General features: G+C 43.1%; 1 protein-coding gene and 1 long non-coding RNA gene across 3 annotated transcripts in view; both read left to right on the forward strand.

Moving 5' to 3' along the window:
• VAMP4 (vesicle associated membrane protein 4) overlaps positions 1–23,243 on the forward strand; it is a 32,624-nt gene extending 9,381 nt beyond the window's left edge. The window contains exons 4-8 of one of the 2 annotated variants that reach the window (XM_075833299.1): positions 5,355–5,405; positions 14,693–14,793; positions 18,692–18,771; positions 19,387–19,438; positions 23,035–23,243. In XM_075833299.1, coding sequence (XP_075689414.1) covers positions 5,355–5,405; positions 14,693–14,793; positions 18,692–18,771; positions 19,387–19,438; positions 23,035–23,063 — 313 coding nt within the window. In that variant the 3' untranslated portion in view covers positions 23,064–23,243. The remainder of the gene's footprint in view (positions 1–5,354; positions 5,406–14,692; positions 14,794–18,691; positions 18,772–19,386; positions 19,439–23,034) is intronic. The other variant, XM_075833300.1, reaches the window with a different exon arrangement.
• LOC142657846 (uncharacterized) overlaps positions 1–25,325 on the forward strand; it is a 484,403-nt gene extending 459,078 nt beyond the window's left edge. The window contains exon 2 of the long non-coding RNA XR_012849989.1: positions 24,696–25,325. This is a non-coding gene — a long non-coding RNA (uncharacterized LOC142657846). The remainder of the gene's footprint in view (positions 1–24,695) is intronic.
• Positions 25,326–27,113: the final 1,788 nt, after the last annotated feature.

Consider the following 27,113-nt stretch of genomic DNA (forward strand, 5'->3'; position numbering starts at 1 on the left):
TTGCAAAGACCACTAACGTTACATATGTCTACAGCTCAAAACCTTAATATTTCTGAAGCTATTTATCTATTAAATTCTTAACTCACTTCTGTACGGAGACGGCTATATATTCTGTCAGTGCTGTGGAAGCCAAATCCTAAATATAAAGTCGATCTTCAGGCATTGTTTTTGTGTAGCTGATTCTCTGATCTCTCCTTTGTGTCAGTCCACTCCTACCAGAACTTTCCTGGTCTTTACTTAGCTCACCTGCGTTTTAAAGTACTCATCCCAACCTCACCTTTTAGCTGGAATACTCTCTTCACAGCCCGCCTGTGTGGCGGGCCACTCCTCCCCCCCCCCCAGTCCTCCTGTGTGATGGGACACCCCCCCCCCCCAGCCCTCCTGTGTGCCGAGATGCTCCCCTTCCCCTCCAGACCTCCTGTGTGATGGACCACTCCCCCCCCCCCCCCCCCCAGCCCTCCTGTGTACCGAGCTACTCCCCCCTACTGTATGTCGGGGGCCCCCACAGCCCTCCTGTGTGATGGGCCACTCTAAACCTGCCCCCTTAACTCTCCTGTGTGATGGGTCATCGCCACCCCTGCCCTCCTGTGTGATGGGTCATCGCCACCCCTGCCCTCCTGTGTGATGGGTCATCGCCACCCCTGCCCTCCTGTGTGATGGGTCATCGCCACCCCTGCCCTCCTGTGTGATGGGTCATCGCCACCCCTGCCCTCCTGTGTGATGGGTCATCGCCACCCCTGCCCTCCTGTGTGATGGGTCATCGCCACCCCTGCCCTCCTGTGTGATGGGTCATCGCCACCCCTGCCCTCCTGTGTGATGGGTCATCGCCACCCCTGCCCTCCTGTGTGATGGGTCCTCGCCACCCCTGCCCTCCTGTGTGATGGGTCCTCGCCACCCCTGCCCTCCTGTGTGATGGGTCCTCGCCACCCCTGCCCTCCTGTGTGATGGGTCATCGCCACCCCTGCCCTCCTGTGTGATGGGTCATCACCACCCCTCCCCCCTCAGCCCTCCTGTGTGTCGGGACACTCCCACTCCCCCCCTCAGCCCTCCTGTGTGTCGGGACACTCCCACTCCCCCCCTCAGCCCTCCTGTGTGTCGGGACACTCCCACTCCCCCCCTCAGCCCTCCTGTGTGTCGGGACACTCCCCCTCAGCCCTCCTGTGTGTCGGGACACTCCCCCTCAGCCCTCCTGTGTGTCGGGACACTCCCCCTCAGCCCTCCTGTGTGTCGGGACACTCCCCCTCAGCCCTCCTGTGTGTCGGGACACTCCCCCTCAGCCCTCCTGTGTGTCGGGACACTCCCCCTCAGCCCTCCTGTGTGTCGGGACACTCCCCCTCAGCCCTCCTGTGTGTCGGGACACTCCCCCCAGCCCTCCTGTGTGTCGGGACACTCCCCCCAGCCCTCCTGTGTGTCGGGACACTCCCCCCAGCCCTCCTGTGTGTCGGGACACTCCCCCCAGCCCTCCTGTGTGTCGGGACACTCCCCCCAGCCCTCCTGTGTGTCGGGACACTCCCCCCAGCCCTCCTGTGTGTCGGGACACTCCCCCCAGCCCTCCTGTGTGTCGGGACACTCCCCCCAGCCCTCCTGTGTGTCGGGACACTCCCCCCAGCCCTCCTGTGTGTCGGGACACTCCCCCCAGCCCTCCTGTGTGTCGGGACACTCCCCCCAGCCCTCCTGTGTGTCGGGACACTCCCCCCAGCCCTCCTGTGTGTCGGGACACTCCCCCCAGCCCTCCTGTGTGTCGGGACACTCCCCCCAGCCCTCCTGTGTGTCGGGACACTCCCCCCAGCCCTCCTGTGTGTCGGGACACTCCCCCCAGCCCTCCTGTGTGTCGGGACACTCCCCCCAGCCCTCCTGTGTGTCGGGACACTCCCCCCAGCCCTCCTGTGTGTCGGGACACTCCCCAGTTCTTTTGAGTTCGACCAATCCTTCCCCAGCTCTCCTGTGTGCCAGATTAAATTTTCTTTTCTCAGTATTTTCCTTAGATTACATAGTTTAAGTTGTGTACTTGTTTTACCACTTTTGTCACTATATGAAACACTGGAAAAGCAACGTGCCAGACCAATAATCAAAAATTAAAATCACATCCTTATTGGTTACATTTCATAGTAGAAAACAAACATTATAACCAAACAAAAAAAAAAAAGATTATTACATCTTTCAATAGGGGTGGGTATCCTAAATGCCAATATCCCTCATAACCAATAGTACCAAACAAGTATAAATAGCAAGGTAGTATTGTAATATCAATACATGGTTAAGTGCATAGTGCAAAAAATGTGCTTACTCAAGCTGCAAATCGCTAACAAAAGGTATAAAGGTACAGCTTGTCAGTAAAACAGATGACCGTAAAAAAGCAAAGTGCAGTGGCCTATAACAGGGAACCCACCACACCCGATGCACGTTTCCCAGATGCTTCATCTGAGGGTGGTTGATTGATGGGAACAATACCTTTTTATAGATGTATAATTTTTATAATCCAATAGGAATCATCTGTAATTAATTAGGAGACTTGCAACAGCCCCTATAGCTAATCGAGTGGATTACAACACTGCATCTCATATTGTACATATCAGCGCAGGGTCCAACGTCTAATTCCGCATAACGCAGAGTAGGTAACTGACACACAGCGTCAAGATCATGTGACTAATAGATGCTTGAATATGCGTAAAAGGAATGTGCAGTCCATTCTTATGTGTACCATATTCATCAATCTGCGCACGCTCTGAGTGAAAGGACGGGTAATACATGTACTGTATACATATGGTAAAGAATACTTATTAAAAATAATGCCAACCTATCCTTATACATAGTGAATGCCAACACTTGTGCATGCATAAAAATATATTTCATAGAGACATAAGGTGTGAATTCATGAAATATTAATGTAAAGTAATTAGTGAACAAATGTCAAGTGAGCATGCAAGTGTTGAAAATGAAGTGCGCAAATTATATTTAAAAAAATAAATCATATACTTGAATAGAACCCATACCTCATAGCAAATCTAAATATACAACCAGTCATATCGAACTGCACTATATGCATATTTAATAAAAGTTAGTCATTTATGTGCTAAGGCTATTTAAAAAAAATAATTCATATACACTCCACAACATTGAAATTGCAACACAAGAAGGGCAAACCATAATGTTATGCAAATCGAGGAATTAGCCGGTGTCGCTAAGATCTGCAAATTATCACATTTTCAAGCACCTAGATCCAATCTGTGGCAGGGGCATAAAAGCCAGATAATGTTTTTTTTAGCCACAAGAAACCTCAAAAATCGGATCAAGTGGTGTGGGATGATTGTGCGATGCCGCCTGTTCATTGACGTGCCAGTTATCACCACTTGTAAACTGAAAGGGACAGAATCCTTGAACTGAGAGACCTTGGTTTACCACTCCATCAAATCGCTACACGCCTAGGCCGAGATATCAGCATTGTTCAACGTTGCGTGTACTGGGGGTTGGGAGAACAACAACGAATGGGACTGACCGCAAGAGGTGCGCGGAGGCGAACCTTTGCACGGACGGATCATCTGATTATAAGAATGGCGCGTAGTGATCCATTCTGTACTGCAAGTGAAATTGGACATCACATCCCAAGCAACCAGTGTCGACCAAACTATCCGAAGGCATTTCCCGAAATTGGGCTACGACAAAGACGTCCAGCTACAGGTTTTCCATTGACCACACACCACCGCTCTTGACAGCTATCGTGGTGCACAGCAAGATGGCAACGGAGACTGAAATGGAGGTCTATTCTCTAAGCAATGAGTCCCGCTTTTGTCTTGGACGCAATGATAGCTGGAGATTGGCCTGCAGACCACGTGGGCAACACCATGAAGAGGCCTTCACAAGGGAACGTCACACCTGTCTTACTCCCGGTATTATGGTGTGGGGTGGCATAATGTACGGTTGCCGGATCCCTCTAGTCTTCATTTCAGCTACATTAATAGCTCGGCATTACATCGATTTGGTCGTGGAACCAGTGGTACGTCCATTTCTCCAAAGTGTCCGCATGTTGCTTGTTCTACTGTGAGTGTGTATTTCTGCGTGTGGCGGTCATACTCGATACTGAATAAATCAAGATGTTTGGAATATTTTGTTTCTGTTTTTTTTTTTCATTTGCATTAACATGTCTTATTGATCCTGTGATTTCCACAATTCATTTTTATAAACATTTTATTGTAGAACCAACAAATCAGCCAAAGACTGCTTTAACAAAGTTATTATTCTCATTTAGACCACAAGGTAATATGGTATTTAATCAGGTGAATCCATTTTGCCTTTTGTTGGCCCAGTCACTTTTTCCATTTACCTCCACGAGACTACATAAATATGTGGTTAATCCTTCAGATTTTTTGGGGAGATTCATTACATTAGTGCATCAATTTAAAGTGTCGCGGGATTGGTTTCAATTTCTAGATGTCATCTATTTGTTTTGCTGCTCACCTGTCCAATACGTGTTCATGTGCATGTCTACGGAGCTCTCTCCTGGTCATTCCCACGTATAATTTTTTTTTTTATACGGAGATGAGTAGTATAGTATTTGTTCAACTATAGCGGTAAATCTGGTGGGTAATTTTGTATACTTTTATACCAGAAGAATTTGCAAACCTCTCAGTCTTTCAACATTTGGACCAGTCCAACATTCCCATTATGGGCCCTTAGATCCAAAATCAATTGCAGGTCGGAACTTTAGGAATCGTGGTGGGGGGAGGGCACATTCTAAATTCCCTGCCTTGGCACCAATGGCGCTTGGCCACCCCCCTGCATTCACACACACCCACAACTCAGGAGGGGCATGGCTGTTCAGTATTGTTACTGAGTACAAATACATTTTTCCCGTGAAAGAAGTTTTTAAATGCTAGAAGTGTCTAATAGATAATGAAATTGAGACTACATTATCTGTATATATGGTTGCTGTGAGGGGCAGATGGCCAGCAGAACTCAAATGAGGTATCAGCCGAGCCCCCCTATTACCCCATCCCCCGCACAGCTGCAACCTACCTATTAATTCTAGATGAGAGCTACAATACACAATCCCTTTTATACACCAAGTGTATTGTGTTACTCTATGTACAGTCCTTGGTATAGAGGACTAGTCCAATCACCTCTGAGATAGAAGGGACTGGTACCTGCCATTTTTTTGGTGATTGCTTATCTCGCAGCCAGCAAAATGTGTCCAGTCACCACCACTCTAGGTCTTGGGGATGTGATAGATATGTAATATTAATTCTGTCATTTTGTAATATTTTCATTGTGTTTGTTGTTTTCTCGCTGGCTAACGTGGATGCTGAGATCTGTAGTCACACGATCTGATACTGACACTGAATGTTCTCTCTTGCCAGGAGGGGACCTTCCGCACCTAAGTTTGGACCAAGGAATGACAAGATCAGACAGTAAGTCTGTGGGTGACAGCTGGAAAGTGAACAGTACATGTCTCCCTGCTGCTTGGTTATATTTAAAAAGTTTCTAACCTCTGTTTGTACATTTGTGTGCCTCGGGAGGGGTGGTATACGGGTTCCAGCATAGTAAGGGAGTCTTGCACGCCGTGTACTAAAGTGCTTACAGAAATACAGGCAAAAGTGCCAAATAAAGTACAAAGATGCTGGAACCTTTCATAAGTGGGTATATATACATATACTGTATATAATCTTCCTGCACTTTTGCAGACTCTTTAGCGTACCTGTTAAAGCAAACAATAGAAAAGTTAAAGGGATGCTAAACCGAACGTGTAGGGATGTGTATTGGGACAGACTGTTTTCCGGACAAAACAAGGTGTCCGCCACTTTTGCGGCCTAGAATGGGTGCTTTATAGGAAACTATTGTATATACAACTACAACCCTGATATTGATCCCTTAAAGAGGGCATATCCGATGGGCCAGCAGTCTTGACAATATCATTCCTGTACATCCACTAAGTTATCGTCTTTCACTTGTAATTCAGTCACATTAAGTTTTGAGTATTGGTGAATGACGCCTCTGTCTGCTAGGAATCAGATCTCAAACACGAAGGAGGGATAATCTAGCAAAATCCTTTACTACATTGCTGAGACTGCGATTATACTTTGTGCCTGAAGATTCAAATGATGAACGTTTTCATAGTCAAAGCATTTCTTAGGGTACGTTCACGTATATCAGTTGCATCAGCATCAGTTTTTTTTGTCTCAGGTGATAACAACGGATGCAAAAACTCATGCAAAAATGTATCAGTTGCCATCAGGCTTTTTCACAATTTTTTTTTATACTCCAAAACCATCAGTTGTCATCAGTTGTCGTCAGTTTTTACCACAATGATCCACCAAAAAGGTAGTCTAGGGTCTGAAAATGTGCCAATTTTATCAGAGTGGTGCAGAGTTTGGGATAGATTGGATACATGATCGATTAGATACATGTTGTGTAAAATGTCAGGGCTCTCCTTCTCTGCTCCGGCCTCGGCGCTACACTGAGGTCTGACACACACATTGTAATTGCAAGTGTGTTACATTCGGTGCATCGCCAAGGCCGGCGCAAAGGGAAAGAGCCCAGAAGGCAGCTGCTGTCCACTGACCTCAGATCAGATCCTCGAAGCAGCCTTGTGAACCTGTAAAGAAGCCAAACTCTAGCCCTAACTTCAGGGAGTAGCTCTTTTTTGGTGCCTTTACAGCTACCCAATCCCACCCCACATCTCCTACCCACTCCACACCACACAGGGATTGCTGTTGTTTCAGTTCACACAACAGCGTTCAGGTGTTGGCCGTTAAAAACAGCCGTTTAAGTACATTTTTGACAGCCGTTTTGCATCTGTTTTGTATCCGCTACGTGTCTGTGTTTTCCGTTTTTGAGAAATTTTTAAAAACAGAAGAATTTCATGCGTAGATAATGAAACTGTGCCCTCTGTAGATAATGCCGAAGTGCCCTTTGTAGGTAGTTCCACACTGCTCTCTGTATATAGTGCCACATCCCCTTTAGATAATGCCACAGTGCACTCTTTAGATAGTGCCACACGCCCCCTGTATATAGTGCCACACGCCCCCTGTATATAGTGCCACACGCCCCCTGTATATAGTGCCACACGCCCCCCTGTATTTAGTGCCACATGCCCCATGTATATAATGCTGCAGTCCCCTCTTTAGATGGTGCCACACACCCCCTTTAAAAAATGCCACAGTTCTCCCCTGTAGATGGCGCCACACAGTGCCCCCCTGTAGATAGCGCCACCGAAGCTCCCTCTAGCAGCGGAATCCCCGGCCAGAGCATTGCCGACACTGTGGCCGGGTATTCCCTCCATATATGGATAGTTATGTCAGGGATTCCGCTCCTAACAGTAACCCATGACGTCACTGTCCATATATGGACAGCGGCGTCATGGGCTCCTCCTGGAGGGAATTCCCGGCCACTGCTACAATGGCACGATCTACAGGGGGGATGTCACAAAATTTTGCTACTGCTCTCATAAACGTTCCCGCCGGGTGCGGACGGAAGGTGGATGCGGCAGCACCCAGCGTTCATCCGGCCCTCCCTGGGAGCCGGACCCAGAAAACGCTGCAGGTAACGTTTTTGGATCAGGCTCCTGCACAATTCCAGCGCCGTACGGCGCGAAAACGGATGTCCCCTGTGCCAGAACAGATCTCATAGAAAGCTATGGGATCCATTCTAGCATCCGTTACCCTCTGGCTTTTCTGCAACACGCCGGAGGGAAAACTGAAAGGGACAACGGATATATGTGAACGGACCCTTAATTTTGTAACCCTAGGTTGACATTTCAGTACTCTACATGTTTTTAATCACACACAAAAGAAGAGTCCACATATCATACATTATAACAGTCGAGTGTTTTATACATTGATATATGAGTGACATTATTTGGTGGTGGTAGTTGAGGTTAATAAAGAGAATTTGAAAATAATTTACCAGTGTAGGATGGGATTGAATAAATAAGTCATTAATATATAATTATTAGTAGAATCCCTCCCTCTGGCAATAAGAGCAAAAATAGAGCAGGGCAGCTGGGCAATTTCAGGCTCTCGTCCAGTTGCCCTTGGGTCTTCTCAGCAAGCTATAAAACTACTTTTTACTGCGTTCTGTAGTTGCCACTCTGACAATTTCTCGACTCTGATGTTTACCGTCATCTGGATGGTGGAGATTTTTGGTCTTTTCCGTTCTGGTGATATGTAACGCGTATGAACTCTGTACATCTTGTATTTTTAGGATGTGTACAGGGGCATAAAGTATAGGTGGTGCAGAGGTTGCCTGGGGCCTGAGGGGGCCCAAAAGGTCCCGCTGCTCCATATGACCAGATCTGTACTATAAATGATGTGTGCGATATTTAGGGTCCCTGTTACAGACTTTACATTGGGACTGGAACTTTACGGAACGGAAACAAACGGAAACCAACTGCAGCGAGCAGAAGCATTACCATGAACAAGTGTTCATGTCTGCGTGTTTGTAGGTAGTGAATGTATGTTCCTCTGTATTGTAAGTTAACGTGCAGGCGTGCATATGTTTTATGTATGTAGTAAATACGTAAACGTTTGACGGTATGTGGTGAGTATGTGTTCATTTAGTAGCGATCACGCTGTAGGAAAAAGAGGAAACAAAGCGCACATAGTGCATGAACCTGTAGAATGTAAGGAAAATTAAAAACGGTGGTCAATTATGCTGACCTGATGGTGTTATGCTAGGCGCATAACATCCAGTGAAGCTTGTCCAAGTATCACTTGGGTAAGACAGTTGCAGCCCAAATTCTGGTCAGAAGAGTGCTAAAACTCCGCTGTGTAGATCCAGGAGATAAGAAGTAAAAAACCGGAATGTCCGAGGGCGCAGCTGTACTGAAAATTACTTTTTATTTTTGTACAATAACAACAACAATGCGTTTCAAGGCCGCAGGGTGCCTGACGAAGGGGCCGGTACGGCCTTGAAACGCATTGTTGTTGTTATTATACAAAAATAAAAAGTAATTTTCAGTACAGCTGCGCCCTCGGACATTCCGTTTTTTTACCTTCTCTCCTGCATGTAGTAGCGATGATACGTATGTGTCAGTCCATTTATGCGTACCTGTAAGTATTGGGTGTGTTTATCTGCAGTGTATGTGTTTAACAGTGTACAGTACACAATAAGTGTGCATGTATATGTGTAAGTGTTCACACCTGTATGTAGTGAGTGTACATGTGTGCATTTATGTAGTCAGTGTACATACATGTGTGTGCCTGTGTATACTTTAGCAGTTTTATTTAGGTGCAGTTAATTTTAATTAGGTGTAAAGTGCATACTAAACTGGGGCGTAGTCCGTCCCGGGCCTAGGGGAGCATGAACTGTAAATACGGCCGAGATTCCAGTCCCTATTCAGCAATTTGCAGTCATTTTGTTGTGCTGCTTAGAGAGAGACGGCCTCTCACCTCTTCTTATATTAGAATGGATCTCATTCTTTTACATAAGGGAATTTCATGCGCAAATATTCCATATTATATACTTTTTATCAGAATTGTTCCTTTTACACGTGAGCGCGATCACACTTAAAACCTAAGGGACAATTCTAATAATTAGTATATATTATGGAATAGCTTTGCATGCAATTCCCGTATTTGTAAAACAATTGGATTATTTTGTTTTGTTAGATTTTATTTTTAGGCCATATCGGTCAGTCCCGTAGGTATTTTTATTTTATCATTTGTGTATGTCAAAAGCGTGAAAATGTCATGGCAGCAAAAGGGTTAAGAGAAATATTTCAAGTAAAGAGATATATTTTTCCTGAATAAAATGCTAACTTTTTTTTTTTTTTGGTCAGATCATCGTCATTTTAGGTCCGGTGCCAGCTAGTCTCTGGTTGGGTTCATTGCAGTGTTCTAATAAGGTTTCATTATTGTAGCTGGTATTATTATTATTGTGAGCATTGCAATAGAATTTCCTCACATAGTTCCAACTTTCTAATTAAAAAGAAATTTGTTCCTGACTAAAATATTGTCCTGGAGGATAATAATCTGTGGTGTGTGTGTGTATATATAATGTGTTTCCAGTATGGGTAACGCCTTAGTGGGTTACTAGAAGACATTTCTCTGTTGTATCGTATTATAATAAAAAATTGTTAATAGCTGTTTTTCGTGTTTTGTTTTTCATAGTATTTTTGTCAAGGTTCAGAGAGTTGTTCTTGTTATTCTTTGGAAGTTCCAGAAATGGTTTTCACAATGCCAGGACGCATGGTGCAGTCATACCAAGCCCTTATTCACACGACAGGGTTTTCCGGCCAGGTGACGGCCGTTCATAAAACGGCTGTCACCCGGCTGCAGTAGGAACAATAGGCCCCTATTCACACGACCGTTTTTTTTTTTTTGACGGGCCGGGAAAACCGGCCATCAAAAAATGGGACATGCCCTATTTTCGGCCGTTCGCCCGGCTCCCATAGAAGTCTATGGGGCTGGGTAATACACGGCCATCACCGGAATGTGTCCCGAGTGACGGCCGTGCCTACCGTCGCTCTCTCTCTCCTCACAGCGCAGAGTGCATGTGAGGAGGAGGAGTTTATGCAATCCAAACTAATCGCTGTATGCTGGAGGTAAGTTTCTACAATGTGGGGGTCCTCTATACAGGGGTACTGTGTGGCAGGGCCCGGGTGTACAGCAGGTGGAAGGGAGCACTGCACTGGCTCCCTTCCCCTGCTTGTTTTAAAAGCGCCCTGGCCCGGCGACACCTCCCATGGGCCGATGGCGCCGCTAGCAGCTACTGCGGCTGCTACTGCTGTAGCGACGCCACTGTAGCAGAGCAGGGAGGTATCTCCCTGCTCTGCTATGTGCTAGCCCCACTTTAGCTCCATGAAGGAGCGGAATCCCCGTGTGTTCGGGGATTCCGCTCCTGGACAGAGCGCTTGATGTCTCTGTCCATATCTGGACAGTGACATCAGGGGAAACTCCTGAAGCGGAATCCCCGAACACTCTGTGACCGGGGATTCCACACCAGGCAAAGTCAGTAACGTTCAGTGTCCATAAATGGACACAGACGACAGGGGCTTTTCCTGAAGTGGAATCACCGGCCACATGGGGATTCCCCTTCAGGAGTTACCCCCGATGTCACTGTCCAGATATGCCCGGCCGGGAACGGAGCAAACCGGCTGGGAAAAACGGCCGATTTTATCGGCCGACACTCGGGCTCGGTTGGGACCCTGTCGTGTGAATAAGGCCTTACTACGTTTTCATTTATTGTATCTACAAACTTGCATGTTGACACAGTAATTCTCAAACTATTTTCCGTGACTGAACCCCAACAAATGCTGAAGACCGTGTTGTATATCTAGGTGCAAGATCACAGAAGAAATGCTCTTTGCAGAAATATAGCCGGTATCAGAGCTGTGTGTTTAGGGGCAGCAAGTGGCACAGAATGGCTTTCCAAGATGGCGTCTTAACTTATAGCGTACAACACTTAATTTCCTCCCTCCAAAATGTTACTTCCTTGACCTCCCATGTATAGCCCTTCTATGGGTCTGGCCTGTTTCCTTTGCTTCAGACTGACCTTGAAGCTAGGATGGAAGGGTCTATGCAGACCATGACCTTATGCAAGCCCCTAGGTAGTCATGATCCAGTTGAAGGAGGGCAGATCCTGGCATCACAGGACCCTGGGAAACCAAGATTAAAGGAATTAGGAAAAATTTAGCCTAACAAAGTAACTAGATTTTTTTTTTTTTTGAGGAGTTCTCTCCTATAAACTTCTTTCCAATATCTGTTTTTGGGAAACCCTGGTGATGACGATCAAGACATCTTTCACAGGGTTTGTTATCTGACATTCCACGGCATGCTGAAAAGCAAATTTGCCTAATTATGTAGATATCTATATGTCTGTATAAAACAATGGATTTGCCATTCAGCTCTGGATGACAACCCTCGCAAAGGCTGCTTTGGTATTGATATCTGTTGCCACCCAGCTTCCCCAGAAACTGATATAATTCAGAATCTAATTTAATTTTTTTTTAAACAGAAGTTGACTGCTCAAAATTTGACTGTTTACTAAAATTGTACAGCAGATTTTTATTTTTTTTACTTCTACGGGAAAGTGATTTTTTATCATTGAATGGAAGGACTCCTGATTGTGCCAACTTTAAGCTGTAATTTTTTGCATGCTAGTAAAGGGAAACTTTATTCTGTCCCAAAACTGTTTGTAGCAAGAATCCACGTGTGTCCTTTGGAAGAGTAAGTGGAATGGCAACAAAACTTGCTCCGTAAATGAGTCAAAGCAGGATGTTTTTCCAATTACAGAGCTGTGAATAATTCTTTATTACAAAAAAATATCTGTGCCGCTCCTAACACTTGTTGCTCATGCTGAAGTACAATTGTGAGTTGTTTTGGAAAAAGTGAACATAAGTAAAAAACCACAGAGAGAACATATATATGCGAGAGAGATTTATATTTACTATGCACACCAATGAGCATGATGTCCTGGACAATGACATGGTTCCAAACTTGCATTGAAATAGCTAAGATTTTCCTGACCGCCATGGGAAGGGATGGTGGACTCAACAGATTGTGTTCAAAGGGAAGTGTGAGCGGTATAACCCACAGGTCGGACTCTTCCTATTTCCATTTTTTTTTTTCGTAGTATTTGACCCTTGACTCTTGGTCACTGAGTAGAGGTGTTTTCCTGCTCCTGGTTAGGAACACTAACTCTGCAGAATGCATATAGGCAAATATTTTCTGAACTGAGTTACGTGATCTACTTGCTGTAAATAGGATGAAGACTACATGGCCAACCATGTCCACTGTTCCTTATTATTATTTAAACGCTATGGACACCTTTTGCAGACAATTCTTTTCATTGCATTGTATACATTTTTTAAATATACATATACATATTTACAATTGGGAATTTAATAAAACATTTTGGACCGTTTGGTTTCTGCAGCTTGTATGTCTTACAATGCAATACAAGCTGCTGGATGCCGTTCAGTGCTTAGTCCGACAGACCAGCTTACTGTCGGCTCATTTTCCAGCCCCCCTCTCTGCTCTCCTGAACATTAAGCTGACATTTTTGCAACAAAAAAAATTTAAATAAACTTTTGGTGACAATTTCTTTCATTGTACTATATGTATATGTTGATTTATAGGCACTTTTCTAATATAGATTTATTAATATTCTTGCTTTGTTTCAGCGCTGAAGATTCTATGTATCCATTTTACATAGAAAACTGCAGAATGCCGCTGTAAGCCAAATCAGTCAGTGAGCTGGACTGATGACTCGGCACACAATTGAACCATAATACTGATCAAACCTCTGTGTTAGCGGCACACAGGAGCCGCTGTCAGCGGAACCGTTAGTCTAGCTCACTGACGGATTCAGCTTATAGGGACATTATGCAGCTTCTATGTAAAGTGGATAGATAGAAGCTGCAGCTCTGAAAAAAAGCAATATTTTAAATAAATATATATTTTTAAAAATGCTTATAATTAAACACATTCATTACAATAAAAAAAATGGCACCAAAGGTTTCCATATCCTTTAAATCAAATAAGATTATATTAATGTTCAGAGAAGCAAAAAGGGGGCTCCAGACAAGCCGACAGTAAGCCGGTCCGTTAGACTGAGCACATAACGGCATCCAGCAGCTTGTATTGTAATGTAAGACATACAAACTACAGAAGACAATGGTGCAAAGTTGATCATCAAAACCATTAGTGCAATCATCCGTTTTACACACAACAGTTGGCTTAGATCAGTGTTTTATTTTTTTTTACTTGCGGTACACGTACCTAAGCTTGCTTCACACTGCACAATACTTCCCATCAAATTTTACGGAATCCGCGATGGAGGCTCTAAATAGTATTGTGAACGTTATAACTGATCGCTTCCTTAGGGGTACTCGTTGTAACTTGTCACTAGGGGGTACTTGGCTTAAAAAGGTTGAGAAAGACTGGGTTAGATGATTTCCTGACTATAAAAGCGAATTTACATTTTTGTGTAACTTCCCAGGAATATACTACACATAGAAATGGGCACACTTCCTACTAAGGAGGTCCACATAATCTGAATTGTAGTTTCATACTAGTGGGGAGAGAGGATCAGTTGAACAATGATCTTTTAGGCCCCATGCACACGATCGTAGATTTTGTCCATAATTGCGGACCGTAATTACGGTCTGCAATTACAGGCCCATTCATTTCTATTGACCACGGACACCTTCCTGTAAATTTGCGGGAAGGTGTCCGGGCTGTAGAAAGCCCCCGAAAAAGATAGGACTTTCTTTTTTTATGGTCCGTGCTCCCATACTTTATATGGGAGCACGAACCAAAAATGCGGGTGGCTGTGCCCTTAATCATGCACCGTGATTACGGGCACGGCCGTGCGCATGAGGCCTTACCTTTTCCTTGTTTTTGGGGTCAGCAGGAACACCATAGTTTCTGCTGGCGGGAACCCACACCTGGATACTGTCAGCATTTATCATTTTATTAACTCCTCACTTAGAATAGTACTTGTAATGTCAAACTGTGATCATTGCATTGAGAAAGACCTTTCCACACAACAAAGTGTGCAAAAAATATCAAAATGATGACAAAATGAGCCTATATTCTCAGGGTCCTGTTACTTCTACTTTTGTAAAAGATCTATGAAATTAATAGGCTGTTCATTTTATAGAAGTGATGTATTTTATTTGTAGAAGCGATTCCGTTCAAGCTGTTAAGAAATATATTGGTCTCACATTTACTGACGTTTACTTGCCTGTTTACAGTGTTCAGAACCAGGTGGATGAGGTCATTGATGTCATGCAGGAAAATATCACCAAGGTGATCGAACGAGGAGAGAGGTTGGATGAACTGCAAGATAAGTCAGGTGAGATGGGACGGTACTCCATGATAAACAGCTGTTATGGATTAGACAAATGGTTCCATCGTAAAGTGTATTGCCTCTGACTGGACTCCTTATAAAACCAGTGTTACCGCTTTTAGAAAGTGCTCCGAAGCCTTGATGGAGGATATAGGGATAACGGAGTATCTGCCTGTACAGCCTGATTTAGAAGAAAAATGGCTTCATTGGAAATACGAGGGTGAGTCAAAAATTATCCGCATTCTGGCTGTAGAATTGATTTTAATTGACTTTCAGAAAAGACAAATGCATCATTTTTCGATATAATCACCCCGCTTTTCAATACACTTTGTCCATCTGTCAACGAGTTTTTGTATTCCCACATTAAATAATGTTATATACTGAGCAAAGAATTCACCGCTGTCTTCACCTCTGTACCAGACGTGAATCTTCGTCCTGGTTGGGCTTCATTCAGGGGACTTTTGAACATTTTTCTTGGTTGGCAATTGAGGATGTTTCTATTCCATACTCTGCCGTTTGCTCTCAGGCTCGTAGTGATGAATCCATTTCTCTTCACCAGTAATGATTCTTTTTAAGAAACTTTCACCTTCCTTAGAGTATCGGTCCAAATTTTGTTTGCAGATGTCTAAACGCTTCTGTTTGTGCTCTTCCGTGAGTTGTTTAGGTATACATCTCGCATAAACTTTTCTAAACCCAAGTCTAATGCAAGGATTATTGCATAGGCCGAGCCAAGGCTGATTTGCAAATGATTTGCCACATAATCCACCGATACTCGTCCATCCAATAGAGTCCGTTCACGTGCACGCTCAATGTTGTCATCAGTCGTGGACAGGTGTCCGGCTCCTCCATGGCTGACACTTGTGCGACCTTCCTTGAACTTTTCTATCCATTCATACACTCTTCTTCGCAACAAAACACTTCCTACGTACTGTGAACAAAGTCTTCAATAAATATCGGCACCAGACACACTCTCAGACCACAAAAAACGAATCATTGCAGGCTGCCCTTTCGTGGAAATCGCACCGCAGTCACAAATAAACAGACGTACCTCGTTCACACCTGCACAGCAGTGACTGGGGAGACAGCAACCTTGTACGGAAAGTGCTGATAAGACAGTGTGGCCAATAGAAGTTTTAATATAACTGGAGTGCGGATAATTTATGACTCACCCTTGTAGTTGACAGCAGTACAGCCCACAGTCATTGGATGTCTTCCTATTTCTTAGTACTGATAGTTGTGGGTACCACCTGTGTTGAGAACTGCTGCATGCTGCATCCGTATGGGGAATGAATGGAAAGATCTGTGCATGGTTTTCTCCATTCACTTCTAAGGAAGTTACGGAAACGGCAAAGCAAGCAAGCAAGTTTCCGTAACTCCCATAGAAGTGAATAGAGCAGCCGCAGAGAGCCAAAGGTGGGACCAGCACCTATCAGACATTTATAATATATGCTGTGGCTATGCGATAAATGTCTGTGAGGGGAATAACCCTTCAAAGGCTATATTCGCCTTTTGAAGTTAATTTTTTAAACTAAATGTTTTATGTGATTTTAAACCATTTTTAAATTGACTTATTAAAAATTTGTTTTACTTTTTAAGTTACAGCTGTTATGTAACTTTTACACATAATAATCGTTCTGTCAAAGCCGTGGCTGTCCGTTCAGATGAAAGCTGGTTCTGCTTGTCTCTAACATGCAGGGTCCAGCTATTAATGATCACATCTAAGTAGGGTTGTCACGATACCAGAATTTGGATTTCGATACCGATGCTTAGAGTAGTATTGCGATACTCTATACCAAAACGATACTTTGCCAACAATAAAAGGAAAACCTCAAAAATATAAAGTCCTTCCATTTTCTGATGTGAGGAACATGGTGTTAACAATTTTGAACATCCACGTGCCTCACATTAATAGTAATTAACCCCATCATGTAACTCACATTAACCCAATGTTGTCCATTACAACTGTGAGCGAGGTACTCGATGGGATCACATACTATAATGAATATAATGGGCACCATTGGGTTAATGTGTGAGGGAAAAGATGTGGTTAATTCACACTGCTGTGTTTGGTGCGTGTGATACAGACCGTATGTCGCCCTCTTTTCCTGGATAGTTCAGAAAGCGGGGCTTCTAGTATAATAGTCATCCATGATACTGTGAGTCACTGCCGCCCCAGGGGAATACTGTCCTCTACTGAAAACGTAATTACATTATGGGACCGTATTCCCGTGGGGAGGCAGTGACTCACAGCGGCATGGATGACTATGATGCTAGAAGCCCGGCTTTCTGAACTATGTTGGATCCAGGAAAAGTGGGCGACATATGGTCTGTATCACACGCACCGAACACAGCCATGTGAATTAACCACATCTTCTTCCTCACGCATTAATCCAATGGTGCCCATTATATTCATTATAGTAAGTGATCCCATCAAGTACCTTGCTCACAGTTGTAATGGGCAACATTGGGTTAATGTGTGAGCTACATGATGGGGTTAATTACTATTAATGTGAGGCATATAAAGGTAGTAAATTCATAACACTTTGTGCCTCACATTTAATGATAAGTGACTTCATCATTTCCCTCACATAATGGCAACATTGGGGTTAATGTGGGTCACATTATCCCCAATGTTCCTCCATGCTGGCTGCAAAAAATACTAGTGCCTTTATTTAAGTCTTTTACTCTGCTCTAATACCTGATGGGACTCGTCTGTCACTGTATACTGCAGCGCGAGTGACACAGGCACGTCATCAGGAAGCCTGTGCCGCTCGCATCATTCCCCTCCCTGCTCCTTCTCAAGTTCTTAGCTTATCATTGGTGGCAGTAAAGAAAGGAAGGAGAAGCGTTCCTCCCTCCTACTGTGACGCGGCCGGCACTAATGAGCGGGACGGTCGCTGAACGAAGAAAACATCGCGGGCGCTGTACAGTGCGCGCGCCATGTTCTCTTCATTTATTCCAATACTAAGCTGCGCGGACACACCGCTTAGTATCGAAATACATGAATTGACGGTATTGAAATGGTTTCAGGGTGCACGGTATCGAAATGGTATCTAAATTTCGTTGCATCGTACATCCCTACATCTAAGTTCGTGTGATCACTATTACCCGGGTCCTGCTTTCGGCCGAGCCGTCAGTTCATCTGAACAGACGTAATCGGCTTTGATGCAACAATACAGCTTCTATGTATACAGCATACATAGAAGCTGTATCTTAAAAAGTACAAAAAATATTAATAAAAGTCATTTTAAAAGTTGTTTAAAATCACATAAAACATTTATTTATTAAAAAAAACAAAAAACTTTTTTACAAAGGTGTACATAGTATTTAAAGCGGTTGTCCAGTCATAAGAAATTAATCCTGAGGATAGGCCATCAATATATGATCGGTGGGGGTCTGACTACTGGCACTACTACTTGTTTTGAAGGGGCCGCGGCGCTCTAATGATTGCTACTTTCCCTTCATTCCTTACCTGCTCGTACTGTGAGTCATCGACACACTTATAATGGCGATTCACAGTATTACAGCCGTCTCCCATTCAAGCGAATGGGAGAAGGCTGTCATACTGTAAACCACCGCTACATGTGTGTCGGCAAATCACAGTGCGAGCAGTGACCGCAATGAAGGGGAAGCCACGCTCATACGAGTGCCGCGACCCCTTCAAAATAGCTGATCGGCGGGGGTGCCGGTAGCCAGACCCCCACCGATCAGATTTTGATGGCCTATCCTGAGGATGGCCTATCCTAATTTCTTATGACTTGACAACCCCTAGATGGAGTGTTATCGGACTTTGATAAAACAGGAAAATAATGTTGTTGACTTTCTTATTTATAGTTTAGTATTTGGTATCTCCGCTTTTCTAGTTGCTTATCTTTTGCCTTCTTACTTTTTCCCTGACTCACAGAAAGTTTATCAGATAATGCAACAGTTTTCAGCAGCAGAGCAAGACAGCTCAGGAGACAAATGTGGTGGCGGGAATGCAAGGTAATTTTTTTTTCCCCTTATAGACAGGTCTATATTATGGGACTGTTGTTTTATGTTATGTTGTGCCTCTTTTTTTTTTTTCTCCCAGTTTACCACTAAAGGGGACAAAACTAAATTGTGTGGCTCCACCCTGGAACTTTTCACCAGTGTAGTGTGAATGGCTTGCACTATGTCCCCAACCCACCCTATTGCTACTATTAATGATACAGCTAAAATCTGCTCTAACCTACTGTCTGTAGAAAGGCATGAGTCCTGCAACAGAGAGTAAAGTGCAGTGAGCTTTCTCCATTAGCTACTGGGACGTCCGAGGAGAGGGACCAGCCCTCCAAACCTAACTAAGCTGCCATGGTTCTGTTCCATAATTATATATCCTCCAGCCATGCTTCATGCACAATATTATTCTAAGGTGGACCTCTGGTAAGGTAGACTTTGGGGGGGGGAAAGGCCTTCCAGTTATCACTTTTAGTTTTTACCAAGTTTTCAGGCTTTGGCTGGAGATAGATTTTAAGCTTCTGGGAAAAAATCTACCCAGTTATGCCTACGTGGTATGTTACTAGCATTCTAGTGCAGAACTGTCCATATTTAACACCATTATATGTATTGCATATCTTTCAGATGAAGGCAATTGTTGCATTGGTCGTCGTTTTCATCCTGCTTGTCATTATTGGTATGTATTGTGAAGATGTTATTTGTTCTGATGTTTAAAGAGGCTCTGTCACCACATTATAAGTGCCCTATCTCCTGCATAAGAGATGGGCGCTATAATGTAGATGACAGCAGTGCTTTTTATTTAAAAAAAACTATCTATTTTTACCACTTTATTAGCGATTTTAGATTTATGCTAATGAGTTGCTTAATGCCCAAGTGGGCGTATTTTTACTTTAGACCAAGTGGGCGTTGTACAGAGGAGTGTATGACGCTGACCAATCAGCGTCAATCACTCCTCTCCATTCATTTACTCAGCACATAGGGATCCTGCTAGATCCTTATGCGCTGTCTTATACTAACACATTAACAATACTGAAGTGTTTAGACAGTGAATAGACATTCCACGGGATGTCTATTCACAATCACTGCACTTCGTTACTCTGTCTGTGGTAGTTACAGCAGAGGAAGCGTGATCTCGCTGTAAATGACAGGTTACAACGAGATCACGCTTCCTCTGCTGTAACTACCATAGAAACAGTAACGAAGTGCAGAGATTTTGAATAGACATCCCGTGGAATGTCTATTCACTGTCTAAACACTTCAGTATTGTTAATTGTCCTTCACGTTGCCCGCTGCCCCCCCCCCCCCTTTTCCTCCTCCACATGGGCTGAAGTGAGAGCTGGAAATATATGCAACTCCCATTTCAAACTGCTGTAGCTGAGGCTAGATTGCAGCTACAGCTGCGATCTAGGTATTGTTTTAAAGCCTTGGCTTAAAAGGGTTGTGCCATATGTTCGGCACAACCCCTTTATTTCGGCTTATGTGTTCGGCAGCTCCATAGAAATTAATGGCGAGCCGGTCACGCATGCGCAGAAGAATCCCATTCATTTCTATTAAGCTGCCAAACACATAAGCTGTACACAGAACCCGGAAGTCCAAGCCTCTCCTTATCGCTGGGGATCCCAGCGGTCAGACCCCCAGCGATCACACATGTATCCCTTATCCTGTGGATAGGGGAATACATGTGTTTTATGGAACAACCCCTTTTAGACCTTGGCTTTAAAACAAGACCTAGATTTGCAGCGATCTAGCCTGTGCTAGAACCTTTCAAAGCATGGGTGTAAGTGAGAGCTACAAGTTTCTGGCTAGATCGCAGGTACAGCTGAGTTAGATGTTTGTAGCAAGGACATATTAGATATGTCCTTGGCTACTCAAGTGCCTTCCTGCCAGGACGTATGAGAAGGAAAGGGTTCAATTTATGTAAGGGGAAGGTATAAAGAGTTTACATAATTACATAATTAATCTAGTAATTATTAGACTTTATCTGTGCTTTACTGTACATCTTTGTTTTGAGATCTTATTCCAGTCATTTTGCCGCAGAATACTCTGTGATACGATATGCTTAGATCATCATGTTAATACATTAGGGAGACATTACAGTCTCTATTGGATGTTCCCATGGTAACCTCGGAGACATGATCAATCAAGTTTTTCTTCGATGAGCAGGCAGCCTGGGGTCTTAGAGAGACCCGTGCAGCTGTCTGATCATCGTTCTGATAGGGAATATTTTACAAATATTGAAAATTTGCTTCGATTAAAAATTAAAAAAAATATATATATATAGTCATTTTTTTGGACAATGTTTTTCAGGTCCGGTTCCTGCTGGTTACCTGATTATTGGTACATGTATAAGTAGAGATGAGTGAAATTCAAACCCTGTTCATTATCATGGATTATGCATTACTGCATAGCGTTAATGGTGTTGTCCCAGAATCTACAAATATTCTTTATCCACAGGATCGGTGATAATTGTCCGGTCACTAAGGGACACACTGCTGGAACCCCCATCGATCGCGAGAATGAGGCTTCTGAACCCCCAAATCAATAAGAGCTTGAATGGAGCTGCGGTCAAGCATGCTGTAGCTGCAATCTATCCTCAGTTACAGCCATTTGAAATGGGAGCTGCATATATTTCCAGCTATCACTTCAGCCCATGTGGAGGAGGGCAAGGGGGGGGACAACATGAAGGAAGCATGCAGGGACAGGAGAAGCTGTGATTCTCCCTCTTGACCGCTCCATTTACGGTCTATGGGACTGACTAAAACAGTTGAGCACTCTACTCGACTGTTTCAGTCATTCCCATTGACTCTGAATAGGACGGCAGCGCGCATGCTCAACCACCGCTCTGTTTAATGTCTTCATTCACTGTGGTCAAGCAGTGAGGAAGAAAATGGGGTTCAGGACCCCTGTTCTCGTGAAAAGTGGGGGGCCAAGCAATCAGACAATCATCACCTATCCTGTGTATAGTGAATTGTCGATTATGAGAATACCTGAGAATATGATTTTAGACACACACACACACACACACACACACACACACACACACACACACACACACACACACACACACACACACACACACACACACACATATAGTAAAGGATTTACCTGACACAGCTTCTGTGTCGACGCCCGTGGTTAATCAGCCTGCATCTGTTCCTAGGTCTGATAGAGTGACTCGATATGCTACCACTCAGGCTAGTAGGCTGAGGAGTGGGAGAGCCTATCGCAGCCTGGCCAGACAGTTCTAGCTCCCGCCCTTGATCTACTTATACCTTCATTTGCTGCTTGTCCTTTGCCTGTGATTCTCCTGTTTCCTGGCTCTGCTGTTCCTGCTATTACCATTGACCTCTGCTTAATATTGACCCTGGCTTGACTGACTATTCTCCTGCTCTGCATTTTTTACCACGTACACTCCTGGTTTGACTCTGCTCGTCCACTACTCTGTTGCTCACGGTGTTGCCGTGGGCAACTGCCCCACTTCCCTTGCTTTTGTGTACCCTTGTCTTGTTTTGTCTGTCGTGCACATATTCATCGTAGGGACCGTCGCCCAGTTGTATGCCGTCGCCTAGGACGGGCTGTGCAAGTAGGCAGGGACTGAGTGGTGGGTAGATTAGGGCTCACTTGTCTGTCTCCCTATCCTGACATTACATATATACTGTACTACTTAATATACATATACATTTAATAAAAATCACTTCAAAGCTAACTTTTCTTATGAAATATAGACATGCATTTCATAAGGGACCAGATTTCAGGGAAGTTTCCATCAATGTTTTGGATGCGGTTGTGAATAAAGTTGACTAACTTTGTCAATACTTTTTGTTACTTTTTTTGTTTCGAATTTTCGTTACAACCTGTATTATAGTCCAGTGCTGTAATCACAATTCTACAGACTTCAGAGCTGAAATCTCCCTGCATACTTTGCTAGTCCAGTGTCTGGGTTAACTCTGGGGATTTTCTTTCTGGAAAGCAGTCTTTTCACCAGACCATGTACAGAAATCTGATGTAGAAAAACTTGATGTCCCATTGCATTATAGGAGCTCAGCTAAAATGCTGTTGTTGAGGGGTGTCTGACAACAAACCTGTTGACAGTTTCCAGTAACATCCAGCAGAATACAGCCCTGAAATATAATACACCACATAAAAATTGACATACCTGTTAATACTAAGAAAAAAAACTAACTAAATGGATAGATGGAAAATTCCTCCAATAATAAAATAATGTAATGCTCTAATAAATACAATTTCTTTTTTTTTTTTTCTCTCTGACAGTACCCATCATTCTGAAGTATCGCTCCTAACCATTTGGATATGAGCCATTCTACTCAGACTCCTAATTCTAGGACCTCCTATAAGGAACTCTGTATTATCTTTCTTACAACGCTTCAGTTTCCTCTTCTCCAAGGGACCAGGTCAACATTCCTCATGGACAATAATTACTGAACTAAATTTCTGTAAATGAGAAAGAAGAACTGGAGTTATTTTCTGCTTTTCCTATTTGTCTTTTGGTTGGTTCGTGAATACATTTTGCACAAGCAAGAGGTAGAATTGTTGGTGTTCCCTCTGGACACACGTCTGCTGGGGCAGAAAAATGTTGTTTCTTACGTTTTTAATGTGTATACAGCATGAAAGCACGTGGCACAGCTTAAAAGGGAGAATGTACATGTCTATAGATTTTCAATACGGTTAACATTACTGGACACTTGCCAACTAGTAGATAATACTTCAGCTGTTGCTGCCATAAAGGCTTACTGCCCGAATAGCACAACACAGTCATAGTTTGGATAATGTTAGGCTGAGTTCACCATTGTGTATTTGTCGCAGATTCTCAACTCTGATTATTAATGAGTGAGATCCACGTCAAATCTGCAACCAAATCCACGACAAGTTCGCAACATGTGAACTCAACCTTCGGGTTCTCATCAGTCTAACTTGTCATTACTCCATGGTTTTGCTTGCTGCTCCTATTCTTATATTTAGTCTACCACGTTTTGAACATGTTTGATGGGCACAACGACTACTTCTGACTTATTATAGACATTTCTGGCATTTGTTAATAAACGAAATTTCCCAAAATTTTAGTTTAACAAACCTAACCATAAGAATTAGAAATGCATCAGTGAAAATATAAAATATTTTCTTTATGACTAGAAGGAAGGGACGATCTGCAATGAATCAGTAGTAATCCCTTTAATAAGGTAGGAATGCAGTATTTTAATTATGGACTGATTATGTCCGGCTTCTTAATTCTTGCTGAGAGAAGCCAGAATAATAGCCAGTAGCTCATGTTTTATTTTAGGATTTCGTTTGACAGTTCGAGTTTTCAGTATTCCTTATTCCTTCCACTCTTGCCTAACAGGACTGCAAATGAGGCTCCTTTTATAAATTTTGAGGTTTTATGCCACATTCTTATTGTACACATACTACTTATGAAAACTGGCACTCATAGGGCAAATCAACCAAATAGATCACAGCATATAGTAAGTTAATGGTTACTTAAAGGGGTATCCCGGTTAGAACAAGTTACCCCCTATCCGTTGGACAGTGGGTAACTTGATAGTCAGTGGGTGTCTGACAGCTGGGACCCCCACCAATCGCGAGATCGGGGTCCTTTACCTCCCGTTTGAACGGAGCGGTATGTTGCTCATGCGCAATGCTGCTCCATTTATTCTCTATGGGAATGCCGCAGATAGCCGAGTACAGCATTCGGCTATTTCATGGACATGTAATGGTTTATGTTACAAACAGGCTTCTCTTGGTAAGTGCCATCATATAGTAGAAGCTAGTTGTAACTGGAGGTATGCTTTAAAGGAAAAGAGTGACTGATGATGACAAATAGAACTTTAAATTCTGCCATTCATACCACCCACAGAAAGATGTGGCACTCCCTTTACATCAGACATTCATACAATGCCCTATTGAAGCTCGACTAGTATTTACTAATTTGTGCCAGTCTGTGACCTGCAAAGTAGCGTGCCATGTATGACTATCATTTGTTTTGGTCCCAGATTGGCACTCTGTTGGGCAATAGCACCCACTAGTTCATCTTTAGAACATGTTAGTCTAAAGGATAGCTTCTGTAGTGACCGGTTCCATTTAACGGTCTTTACAGATTCAGGTTCTTTCAGGATTATATCTGCTCCACGTGTGTGTACATTGTCCTCCGTTAACTATCTGACTACCGTTCTAGACTGTGAATTATGGTAACAGTTGCATTCTGTCGTTGGCAGTGGTTATGTAATTACACCCTTGTTCACACTGAGAAATATGCATTACTGTGCATTACTATATGTAGCATCCTAAAATCAATAATGTACATTTCCGCCATTGTAAAATAAAACCGACATCGATTGCACTACACTATATATGCTGCCAAACCTTCACATCGTACCAGTCTATCCAGGTCACTGCTCATCTACCCGCTTATGTATTCAAGAGAACTGATACTTTTTTTCCTTAATTTTGCTAAATCGGATGTTTGTACATATAAGTTTCAGTTGTTAATAGTGCATTATCTTGTCTATTTATATAATTTATGCAATTACAGCATTACGTTTCTCTGCTTTGTGTGTCATGGTCCGCTTTTCTACGTTTTTCCTCATGTGTAGTACTTAAAATAGCATTGTAAGAAGGATTTGAAATTGTAATGTTTCCTAGAGACAGTCAAGATAAATGCTGATCCGTTGCCTTTTCACATCATTTACACAAGTCTACCTGAACTTACAACTGTCTAACAGTAAATCTGACCTTGTTGCCCATAGCAACCAATCAGAGCTCCGCTTTCATTTTTCCAGAGCAGTTTAAGAAAAGAAAGCTCGGCTCTGATTGGTTGCTATGGGCAACAAGGACAGTTTTATTGTTAGACAGTTTTGATAGATGAAGCTCACAGTTCAAATGTTTTCTGGCAGGGAAATCTAAGGCCCAGTTCACACAGCGTTTTTTTGGTGCTAATTTTGATGCAGAATTTGTGTCGGATTCAGCCTCAAAAATTGCCCCAAATCTCCCTCCATTTATTTCAATGGGAGGTTGAAGCTTTTTTTTTGTTTTTTTTTTCTCCCTGGCGGTTTTGGTCAGCTTTCAGGAAGGGAAGAAAAAAAAAAGCATCATGACCTATCTTGGAGTGGTTTTCCCTGATCCTCCATTGAAATCAATGGGAGGGCAGAAAAAACTTGCCATTCGTTTGGAGCGGGTTTTTTTATGCAGTTTTGCCTTTGCTCGATTAAAACAAAACTCTAAAAATCCTGAAGGAGTTTTGAGGCAGATTTTTTCTGCTTGGCAAAAAACGCCATGTGCACATACCCAAAGAGTCTTCCACATGAAGTAAACTTTTTTTTTTTTTTTTTTCATGGACTGCACAATAAGAAGCAGCATAAAAAAGTGGCAAAGGGTTTTTATGATGAATGACGTGAAACTGGTAACCATCTTGACTTTTTTTCATAAAATCTGGTACATAATTTATTGTAGGTATCATTTTATTCACAAGGTTATGATTAGAAATCCAGTCACTTATTCAGTTGTGGTTTAACGTACAGATCCAGTTTTGCAGAGTTGTGACACATGGCATCTAAACTAACTGACTGTTAGGCCTCATGCACATGATCGTAGCCATGTGCACGGCCGTGATTTCCGTTCTTTCTTTGGTGCGGGCTCCCGGGCCATGCATGGACCGTAAAAACTACGGTCGTGTGCATGGCCCCATAGAAATGAATGGGGCCGCAATTCTCCCGTGGATTTTCGGGGGAATTGCGGCCGCAAAAGCACGTTCGTGTGCATGGCGCCTTGAATCTTCAACATTTAACAGTGACGTTAAAGATAATGAGGAGTTACTGTAAGGAAAAAAAAAATCTTAATGGCATTTGCAACTCTTAGGCCAGGATCACACACCGTTTTGATGCTGTTTTTGTGGTCATTTTTGGCTCCGTTTTTTTTTTTTTTTAGCCAATCACAGGAGTAGGAGATGCATCAGACTTTTTTCTTTATACCGTTTGTTCCTTTTGGATCCACTTCTGGCTTTGGCTCAAAAAAAAAAAAACAAAGCCAAAAACTGCATCAAAACGATGTGTGATCCTTGCCTTAACCTTTCACAGTCCATTTTTCCCTTTAATGCTTTTTAACCAAAAAAGTTATCGGATCCCTCAAGAGAGTTTTCTTTCTGCTTGAATACTATTCCTATTTATTTAAAGAAAATAAAAAATTGAATAGAAATTCCCTTTTTTTTGGTGTTAAAACTGCCTGTCAAATGGTGTCGTGAAATGGACTTAACTTTCTGGAAAAGTCCTGTATTGATACCTTCCATCTATTAAACTATGGAATACATAACACAACAAAAGTTCTACTTTTATAACATTTCA

The sequence above is a fragment of the Rhinoderma darwinii genome, chromosome 7 (genome assembly GCF_050947455.1).
Source record: "Rhinoderma darwinii isolate aRhiDar2 chromosome 7, aRhiDar2.hap1, whole genome shotgun sequence".
In the NCBI taxonomy this organism is placed as follows: Eukaryota; Metazoa; Chordata; class Amphibia; order Anura; family Rhinodermatidae; genus Rhinoderma; species Rhinoderma darwinii.